Below are 11,573 nucleotides of genomic sequence, written 5' to 3' on the forward strand. Positions count from 1 at the left end.
GAAAGGGCAGTTGGGTTGCAGGTTCAGGGTCACTAGGCACTAAATAATAATTTCTCACCAAGAGTTGAAAACAATCAGGTTTAATAAGATGGAGAAAGGACAAGGTGTCATGTTTAGATGAGAAGGGCATTGGCTCCACTAAGAGACTGTAATCTGAAGGTCATCAGGAGCAGAAGAGGCAGTGAGCCATGAGCATGAGATAAAGAAGGAGGCTGAAAACCTAACTTAGAGTGAACAGACATCACTGAGGATAAGGCAGGTCTCTCCATCTTCTCACTCCAAAGGCAATGCTGAGTCCACATGAAGCCTTCACAAATGGAGGGACATTTCCCCCTCTAACCAGTTGCACCTCCTCATAATCCACAGTTCCTGTCATTAGGCAGCCAGCTTAGGAACCACAGCTCAGTATGTGGACAGAGTGACAGACACCCTGGCAGTGTCTCTACTATGAAACAAAAGGAGGATAATGATGCTGGACTTTGTGTCCCTCTGGACAATCACTATCTATTCCACACAGGACCACAGCCTGTAAGACAAACCCCAGATTTGCTAAACAGTGGGGCTCATTCATAATGAGCATTTCTCTTCTCACTGGCACCTGAACTGGAGGCATTAAAAATGGGAGAATACTGTATACAATGACAGGAAACAGTCCCAAGTTTCAGCTTCCCGGTATTTGTTAATGAGAAATGTCGTAGATCCTCACATCCTCACATAGTATCATTATAATTTAAGGGACTGAGTGAAGCTCAGTACTCCCCAATCAAGGATTGCAGTACACTGCAATCTGACTGTCCCCAGAAGGCCCATGTGGTTAAAGCCTTGGTCTCCAGTCTGTTTTGTTTGGTGGGGAAATGTGTATGGATACAGCACCACTGGAAAGGTTTGAGGTCACTAACACTGTGCTCATGAGGAGAACTGTGTGCCTGTGATCCCCTGCTCTTTCCTGCTCAACATGCTCAGCTTTGCTCCCCACTCCTGTCCTGATAGACTGCCTCACCACAGACTCACACAGGACATTACTCCCATGGAGAAGAACATCCACAACTGAGCCAATGCTAAGTTCATTATGTCATTGTCTTCTAGTGATGGACACAATGGGCTTCAACTTTTCAATGTAATTCAGAGCAAGGGATGCTTAAGTGATTGCACAACTGAATATTGTGAAACACATGCTTCAATTAATGTCAGTGAGATGATTTTTACTTGATTTCCCATCTCTGTAAGCAATGACTCCAAGGATGTTGATGTAGATTACATTCTTGTGTGACACTGGTGCCACAGCCTACATAGCTTTCTCTATTAATGAGTGTGGCAGATCTTTCCATCCTCTTTCTTCTTCAACTTAATTATTCAATGTCCCAGTGATTCCATTGTAGGCAGCTTTAACTTCCTTGCTTAAACTGGTTCCTAGGTATTTTGCTTTGGAGTTAGAAATGGAATTTGCCCCTGATTTCTTTTTTTAGTGCATTTGTTACTATTACGTACAAATGCTACTGATTGTTGTATGTTGACTTTGTATCCTGCTCTTTGTTTATATCCTGCTCTTTGCTGAAAGTATTTTCAGGTCTAAGAGTATTCTGGCAGCTTGAGAGACGTTCTAAGTGAAGAACACATTATGTGTGAATGTTTGTAATTTGATTTCTTCATTTACTATTTATATCTCTTTCATTTCTGCTCTTGCCTTCTTTCTGTGACTGAGATTTGAGCATTACATTGAATACGAGTGAGACAGTGAGCATCCATTTCTCATTTCAGATTTGAGAAGCAGTTTTCTGGTTTATAATAATTTGCCCACTTGGTACAATTATAATGTTATTTTTATCATTAATAATCATTATTTTTGTTTACTGTTCTGTTGCTTTGTCACTATAAATTTCACTGAGAAACCCACTTTATTTCCTTGATTTTGTTTATAAATCTCATTGTAAACTGGCTTGTCAATCAACTACAACACAGTCTTCTAGACCCACAGTAAAAATGGTTTGGCTCAGAATCGCCCAGATCTGTCACTCTCTCATGCTCTACCACCTCTGCCCTAACCAGGTTCCTGTTCTCTGGATCAGTAATGCAGCTCCAGGGATAGGGAACTAGATCTATGCTTCTTGAGCTGGCACCCATGCAGCTCTCTTAGGAGCTCTATCAAGATGTTCCAGCCGAGCAGTGGTGGTGCTCGCCTTTAATCCCAGCACTCGGGAGGCAGAGCCAGGTGGATCTCTGTGAGTTTGAGGCCAGCCTGGGCTACCAAGTGAGTTCCAGGAAAGGTGCAAAGCTACACAGAGAAACCCTGTCTCAAAAAAAAAAAAAAAAAAAAAGATGTTCCAGATGCATGAAGTTGCAGAAGCCTCTCTTGTGCAAGCTCCCATTTCCTACTGGAGGCACCAGGCTTTTTAAAAATTACTCATTCTGAGACAGCTGTTTATTGATCAGCAGCTCATTAAACCTAAGGTAATTCAGCTCCACCACAGTCTTCTCAGCATTCTCTTCAAGGAGAAATGTGGCATACATGTTCTGACAAGGTGGTCCCCCATGTTGTTGCAAATATCCATCTCCTCGACATCCCAGAACTTTTGTTCCACCTCAGTAAAGATTTCATCAAAGAACCCATCACAGTGCTCCTGTGTCTCCACATCATTCACAGAACAGTGTGAGCCATCAGCTCTCTGTGCATTGTTTGCAGAATTTTTGATGTTTTCAATGAAGATGGTGCAGCAAAATGTCATTTTTTGAGCAGTAAGAACATCTATCTCCTTGATGACATGCTCCAAAATTGAAAGCAGATGAACAGTTAACTTTGTCTGTCTTGGATGGAAACCAAGTGTTCCACCTTCTTCCAACAGAAGTTGCAAACATAGCTTCAAGATGCCACCAACTATGTCCTATATTCTTTATTATATTCAGTAACGATCCTTCTATTACTAATCCCTTCAGGGATTTTATTATGAGTTTAGAAGAGTTTTCTGCACTCATGGAAAGGATGATAGGATTTCAGCTTCTTAAGCACTTTGTGCTGACCTACAGTTAAGTGATTTTGAATGAAAGCGGACCAACCTTTCACCCCTGAATCAAAACCAACTTGGTTACAGGTTACACACCTCTCAGTTAATCCTAGATTTCATTTGCAAGAATTGGGGTGATCCTTATGTTAATCATGTATACATGTATATAATATACATGCATACTATATACATATATACAAGATAGATAAGATATATTTTAGATGTCTGATTCGTCCATTCTTTCTCATGCAGATTAATTTTAAAATTTTTTGGTGGTTTTCAGTTTGAGTCCAAAGAGTGGTGCACTGGAAATACCCTCTGCTATTGTCTCAAGACATATCTGACCTTCTATGTCCATTGCATCCTGGTTTGTTTTATAAAATTTGAGCCCCAAAGTTTGGTGTGTATGCATTTGGAATTGTTGCATATGTTCTGTGACTCATTCACTGTATTGCTGTCTTTATGTATTTGATTAATCTTTGTTTGGAGTCTACTGTACCAGATAACAGCAGAGCTGTGCTTGAGCCCCCATTCTCATGGTAGATTTATGTCCATCATGTGACTCTCAGTACCTGTGTGTCATTACCAGTTAGGTGTGTTTCCTGGATAAAACAGACAGTTAGATATAGTTTTTAACCTAGTTCAACAATATCTGTATCTTTATTGCTAAATTGTGGTCACATATGGTTATTAAGAAATGTTTGGCGCACGCCTTTAATCCCAGCACTCGGGAGGCAGAGCCAGGCGGATCTCTGTGAGTTCGAGGCCAGCCTGGGCTACCAAGTGAGTTTCAGGAAAGGCGCAAAACTACACAGAGAAACCCTGTCTCGAAAAACAAAAACAAAAACAAAAACAAAGAAATGTTTTATTAATTCTTATAATATTGTTGGGGTTACTTGATTTATTAGATTGTTTGTTTTCCATTTCCCTACTCAACTATATTGGAGTTTTCTGTCTTATAGTGTTGGACACACTGGACTTCTTTCCTAATAGCCATTGTTCATCTATTCCTCCCATGACATCAACGTTTGCCTGTGCTCTCATGATTGAAACACTCTTTCTCCTATGTGCATAGTATTTTATACTATCTTCCGCAGTGCTGTCTTTCATGGTCATGAAATACCTTATTTTGTTATTGTCTTGCAATGTCCTTATTTTTCCCTCAATTTATAATACAGTTTTGCTTTTTTTAAACCACTGAGTAATATTCCATTGTGTAAATGTACCACATTTTCTTTATCCATTCATAGAGTTGTATCCAGGTTCTGGCTATCATAACTACACAAAACCATCCTGAGTGAGATAACCCACACCCGGAAAGATGAACACAGTATGTACTCACTCATAAGTGGATATGAGACATAAAGCAAAGGATAACCAGGCTACAATCCACAACCCCAGAGAGCTAGGTAACAAAGAGTACTCTAAGAGGGACATACATAAATCTCCCTGGGAGGGGAAAAGAGATAAGATCTCTAGGGTAAACTGGGAGCATGCATGGTGGGGAGGGCATGGGTGAGTGGAAGAGATGGCAGATGAGCACTTGAGGGAACAGAATTGTTGAGTTGGGGCAGGGACAGAAAGGGAGAGCAAGGAAAGGGATATCTTGACACAGGGAGTCATGGGGTTGGGGGAAAAATGGTGCTAGAGAAATTCCCAAGTATCCACAAAGATGACCCCACCTAAGACTCCAAGCAATAGTGGAGTAGGTGCCTGAACTGCATGTAATCAGATTGATGACTACCCTACCTAATTGTCATCATAGAACCTTCATCCAGTAACTGAAGGAAGCAGATGCAGAGATCCATAGCTAAGCACTGGGCTGAGCTCCTGGAGTCCAGTATAAGAGAGGGAGAAGGGATTATATGAGCAAGGGGGGTCAAGACCATGATGGGAAAATACACAGAGATAGCTGATCCAAGCTAGTGGGAGCTCAGGGGAAGCTGCAAAGGACCTAACTAGATCCTCTGAATGTGGGTGACAGTTGTGTGTCTTGATCTGTTTGTGGGGCCCCTGGTAGTGGGACCAGAATTTATTTCTAGCACATGAACTGGGTTTTTGGAGATCATTCCCTCATGAGGGATATCTTGCTTAGCTTTGATGCAGGGCTTAGGGGCTTGGCCCTGCCTCAACTTGATATTCCAGAATTTTTGACTCCTCATGGGAGGCCTTACACTCTCTGAGGAGTGGATGGGAGGTAGGGAAGATAGAAGGAGTGAGAGGAGGGGAGGGAGGGGAAACTATGGTAAGTATATTAAAAAATTTTGAATAAAAAATGCAATTATACTGGACATGGCTAACTTATTTAACAATTACTTACTATCAAGACCTGAAATACACTGTTCCATGCTTTTCTAGCCTTTACAGTTTCAAATGAGAGTTCAGATGTCATTCTGATGTGTCTGTCTTTGGAGTTGAGTTGGCATTTGTCCATTATATCATTAGACTTTGATTTTTTTCCTTTGTATTTTTTACATTACAGACACAATCCATGACATGGGGAGGTGTTTCTCTGGTGTTGTCCATTAGACAACTAAATGCCTTTCTGTGTTTGTCACTTTTTTCTCTTTATATGAAATTTTCTGTACTCATGTACTCATTTCATTCAACATGTCCCCTATGTCTTTGGTTTTCATCTCTGCTCTTCTATATCCTATGGTTCTTGGTATGGTTCTCTTCATCATGTGCTAGAATTCTTTGACATTATAGTCATGATAATTTTTTAACCAATGATAATTCAATGCTGTTTTTTCTACTGCAACCTTGATCCAGGATATCTTTCTTCTGTTTTAATGAGACTGTTGGTGAGTTCTTTGTTCTGTGTGTTGTATTTAATGCATTAAAATTTAGTTTCCAGCATTTCAATTGTGTTTTCCCCTTACTCACTTTTTCTGCTGTGTAACTGATTGTTTTATCTATCAAGCTTATGTTTGCCTGTATATATCACTAGCTTTCTGACTGAATAAATTTTTGTTTGTATCTGGATAATTTGTATATTGATACAAATACAGAACTATATTTGTTGTAATGATTATATATTTCTGCTCCTATTTGAAATGTTTGTATATTGATACAAATGTAAAATTATATTTGTCATACTGTATGTATGTTCTACCAATTTAGAATATTTTGTATATTGATACATATATAGGATTATGTCATATTGAATATTGCACTATACATTCCTATCTCTCCTTGAGCTATTTTATGCATTATCACAATTTTGAGATCATTGTCCTTTTACCATACATTGGCTTACAGACTGTTTACCTTGTTTATGTGAAGCGTCAGTCCTTAGGTTATTTAGGTAGATAAGACTTACAGATTTATAGTCACCTATACTTGTCATTTCTATAGTGATGTAAGTTAGGTTCTCCAGATTTACAGAAACATATGTCAGATGGATAGGTAATCTTCAAACACTTCATAGACCTACAGAATATGGCATTTAAATGTTTTGATTACTTAGAATTCTCTTGATGTGAGACACAATTGCCCCTGGCAGCACCAATCTGATCTTGAGAGAATGTTGTGCTTCTGAGACATTTCCATTTGGAAGTTTATCTTATTCTTGGCACAAAATGGCCTACTGGGCAAAGAATTGCCCTTGCCACAACTGCTGACAGTATGAATACTGTCCTTTCTGGACAAGCAGGACACAAGGAAAAGTGACTTCTGAACTCTGCCAAGACAGGGTAAGATGATCTTTCAAAATTCCTGCTTCTAAAAATGGTCTATCAGATATTCTAAGCTTATAGCCAATTTGAATACACCATCGATGCTGTGAAACTTTAATTCTCCAGGCTGCCTGTTGTCTCTGTCTACTCTAGCAAGATTCCTGAAAGTTGCTTGCATTCATCTCCTGTTTTCTCAGGTATTGTTATAACCTTCTGGGGTCTTTGAAGTAGTTGAAGACTAGATAGTTATAATTATAGTTTTCCTTAGTCATGACAAAAGATAAATTAGATATGAAACCTTAGACTCACAAATATAGGATAGATAGAATATTACCTTTAATTTTGACAAATACAAACACCAGATATTGTAACTGTAATTCTTGCTTAATAGCTGTTTGTTACATATAATTTTACTATGTTAAAGTTAAAACCTTCCTTTTTGAAAAAATATGTTACAGCAGAATGAATTTTCGCAGTGCTTAGGTCAAATGCAGTTACATCATAGCAACAGTATGTTTTGCACAATTTAAGGCTTTGGCTGGTTCTTTAGTCAGCTTCTTCCTCTGATTCTTCATCTTCAGCAGTTTCTAGCCAGGTTAGCCACTGATTTACCTGGAACAAAGCCTTGCCTTTTCCTGGAAACTCTTGAGTAGAAGCACGTCAGTAAGGTTTCCTTCTGCATAAGGTTTTTGTAGTGTGATGTCTTAATCATAGTCTACCATCAAATACTTTAGGAGTATTCGTAATGTTTAGATAGACTATTAGCAGCATGCAATAATTGCATCCTAAGTTCTCAAGCAGAGGCACTCTACTGCAAGGACCCTCTTTGCTGCCAGTTACCATAGGCTGTTTTAAGTTAGAAAACTGAATAGCAACACTGAATACTGTAGAGATGCACTTTGCTCAGTAATGCTTGAGTTGTTGCAATATTTGATTATCCATTTGGTTGTTACAGAAAAACTCTTAACTGTAATTGATGGCTGGTGCCATAATAGTATATTGCCTGTATTTCTACCTCTAGTAATGGGCTTTATGTGCTAGATTTTAATATCCTTGAGCCTGGGCAAGTGCACAAGTCTTTTTAAAGAAACATGGTTTACTTGCACAAAACTGATCAGTTTTGAGAGATCTTTAATGCCCTTGAAGTGGTTTTTGTGGGTGTGAAACAAATGGTGAGAATTTGAATTGGTCCCTCTTATTATAGTATTGAAATTAAGTCTACTTAATTTATCAAGTCATGTTCATGCCCTGATTTTATATACTTGTATCTATCAATAAACATTGTGATACTTGGAAAAAAAACCTTTTTTTTGATTAGACAGAAAAGGGGAAGTGTTGTGGGATGTCTTTTTGTATGCTGTGAGTATGTGTTACTCTGGATGATAAATAAAGCTGCATTAGCCTATGGCAGAGCAGGATAGAGCAAGGTGGGAAAATCCAAAAGAGATGTCAGAGGAGAAAGGAGAAAAAGGAGACGCTAGCAGCCACCAGGAGGAACAAGTTGTAAAAGTACCAGTAAGCCACGACCATGTGGCGACATATAGATTAATAGAAATGGGTCAAGTTATAAGAGCTAGCTAGTAAGAAGCCTGCCATAGGCCATGCAATTAGGAACTAATATTAAGACTCTTAATGAATATTTTATAAGCAGGTGAGTGACTGCAGATGGGAGAGCTTTGTTCCAATCATGGGTCAGGCTGGACACAGGAAACCTTCTGACTACAGTATCTTTTATGGTGATTCACCATTTTTATGAGTATGTTTTTGAAATCTTCACCCAACATTTTACCTATTTCAGATCTTTGAGTTGAATCTATATGGGAATTATGGTCCTTTGAAACATCATTTTTTATCTGTTTGTAAGGATCATGTGTTTCTGTGTTATGATTTGTATCTGTTGGTTTACATACCCCTTTTGGTTTATTTGAGGCTTTTCTAAATTTAGCAACCTACACTCAAGGTTCACTGCCAAGAATCACTCAGCTTTAAGGTATCTGGCACTCTACAGAAATTTTACATACTCTGTAACACATTTGTTCCCTGCCATATCTCCAAAATAGGTACTCAGTAAGTTTCTTATTCAGAATATGCACACAATTAGTTAGCACATTGATATTACATGGAAGCACAAAGTATTCCTTTCTGGAAACATTAAGCTTTATTAATTGATATAAAATGTAAAGACTGGAAAGTAGCATCTGCTGACACAGAATTATATCCAACATTAGTGTGAAGGGAGCTTTCTCAGTTTCCACACTTGGAAATCAGATATGGAGACCTTAGAGGGAGATGTGGCCTGAGAAATTAGGGCAAGAAATATCACATTTTCTCTCTTTTTTTGGATCCTAAGTATATGGATTTTGGGTATGTGAGTTCATGACTGCATGTGTGTATATATATGTATACATGTGGATATGTGTGTATCTATGTATGTATATGTGTGATTTTCATATATGCTTATGTATATGTAAGTGTAGGATGGGTGAGTGTGGGTGTGTCTGTATGTAAGACAGAGACAGAGAGATAAAAGTAAAAGAAGCTAGGGAAGAAAAGACAGCAGGAAAGGGAAGAGGAAATGGCAAAGGTTAGTGCATATGGTGAAAGTACCTGATACACTAGAAAAACATAGCTTTCAAGAAAATTGTGTAGAATAACTTTACATCAATAAAAGATTTTAAGAAGCAGCAAGACGGATCAGATGGCAAAGGCACTTGACACCAAGCCTGATATCAAATCTGAGCTTGATCCTCAGAGCCCAAATAATGAAGAGACAATCAAGTCCAAGTATCCTCTGACTTCTAGAAAAATGCCATGTCACATGTACACCTAGAAACATGCACAGTCACATATATATTAAATAAAATATAATAAAGGTTAAAGGAATTTATGGAAAGGAAAAGAAAAAAAAGTACTTCCTTACTGATGCCTATTATAGAGGAAATAGGCATCAGTAAGGAAGTAAGAAAGCTCTCCAGAATCTAGAAAGAGCAGGAAACACTCTTTCCACAGCTCCAACAGAAATACAGTTTGCCATCATCATCACTTCAGCCCATAGACTCTTATGTTGGACACCAAATTCCAGAACTATAAAAAGATAAATCCCTCATAGTCAAGCAGCAGAGTTTGTACTAATGTGTTACAGAAGGAATAGCAAGACAATACTGAGTTCTCCTTTGCATTGTCATATAAAGGTTTTTGATACCAAAAGACATAAGAGACATTAAACCCATTATATTTTGCTGGGCTCTGCAAACTTGTTCATCAGTGTTTCAGGCTCACTGGCTCTCAGGCAGAAGGGGGAAGTGGAAGTGTGTAGGTCCAGGGCTGTGTGTGGTGCAGGCAGCTGGTGAGACTCTCAGAGGAGGTTTTTGTTGGAGGCTGAAGCACTGTGGGAGGAGTACTATAATGCTGCTGACAGTAGTAATCTGCCAGGTCTTCAGCCTGGACACTGCTGATGGTGAGAGTGAAATCTGTCCCAGACCCACTGCCTGTGAAGCGATCAGGGACTCCAGTGTACCGAGTGTTTCCCCAGTAGATCAGCAGTTTAGGAGACTTCCCTGGTTTCTGCTGGTACCAGGCCAAGTAGTGACTAGAGCCTGAAGTGAGACTCTGACTGGACTTGCAGTTGATGGTGACCTTCTCTCCTACTGACACAGGCAGGGAGGATGGAGACTGGGTCATCACAATATCTGCACAGGCACCTACAATCAGGAATATCAAAGATCATGCATAATAAAAAAAACTACAGAATTCAATACAAATTAAATTTTTCATTTAATGTCCTCGTAATGCTATATTGTCAGAGTATTATTGCATAAATATTATTACAGCCTGACACACATTGTAAATTTTTATATACAAAAAGTGACTCTAAAAAGGTTATAATACTTTAAAATTTCTCACCAGACACCCAGAACAGCAGGGACATGAGGACCTGGGTCAGTGACTCCATCCTGCTCCCCCTGCTTGTCTGATGCAGCTCTGTTCTCACTGAAAAGCCCTGGTTTATAAATTCTGAGCAGCTGGGCTGGGCTGGAGGGGCCCATGCAAAGCAGTCAGCAAACACAAAGGCGGATGCCTGGGCAGTGTGCCTGAGAGTGGCTGCTGTCAATCAACAGGCAAATGTACCATCACAGAGAGCATGAGCAATCACTGAAAGATGTTGACTTACAGCTCTCCAAGAGAAATCTACTATGATCTCTGATAGATGCTTTGGTTAAAATCCAAGACCTGTTTAAATCAGGTGAATTTTGCAAAAACATTAGGAGAGCTATTGTAGATTGACAGTCCTAGGGAAATGATATGTTCAAAAAATTACAACAACAAATTAGGAAACATACAATAAAGAAAATGAGCAATTAATGAAAGGAAGGATGGAATGAAGAAAAAAGGAAAGACAAAAATGAGAGAATTAACACTAATTATTTTCATTATCTTCCATCTCCAAAGTAATTCTTTTCTTTTTTTTTTTAGGTGAAAAATATTTATTGGTATGAAAATTTGCAAAACAAGGGTATAAAAGAAAAATTGTGACTATAATTTATTGTCTTTGAAAGAAAACAACAATTGGTAAAATAAATGATGTAAAATATTTTTTAAACTTAGGGTAACAAGAGCAAATTTAAGTCAATATATACATTATTAAATTAAAATATAAGAAAAGTGAAATAGAACAAAACACTTAATATACTACAGGAAAAATTCACAAAGATGAAAGCTACGTTTTGCTTTTATCAAGAAAACCCAAATGCCTGTACATAGGTAGATGAGGAAATGAATGGAAATAGGAAAAGAAAGTGGGTTGTCTTTGCACTTCATAAATAAATTTTAAATATCCATGTGTCTCCTTTAAGGTTTCTATGCTGTGATAAAATACCATGACCAAAAGCAACATGGG

General features: G+C 38.5%; 1 gene segment (V, D, J or C); it reads right to left on the reverse strand.

Annotated features, from left to right (window-relative positions):
* Nucleotides 1-9,961: 9,961 nt before the first annotated feature.
* Nucleotides 9,962-10,628, reverse strand: LOC128099682 (immunoglobulin kappa variable 4-1-like). The segment is given in 2 exon segments: nucleotides 9,962-10,377; nucleotides 10,580-10,628. Coding segments are annotated over 2 exon segments (465 nt in total).
* Between the last annotated feature and the right edge of the window lie 945 nt (nucleotides 10,629-11,573).

Source organism: Peromyscus californicus, unplaced genomic scaffold (genome assembly GCF_007827085.1).
Source record: "Peromyscus californicus insignis strain IS unplaced genomic scaffold, ASM782708v3 Scaffold_6__1_contigs__length_162567912, whole genome shotgun sequence".
In the NCBI taxonomy this organism is placed as follows: domain Eukaryota; kingdom Metazoa; phylum Chordata; class Mammalia; order Rodentia; family Cricetidae; genus Peromyscus; species Peromyscus californicus.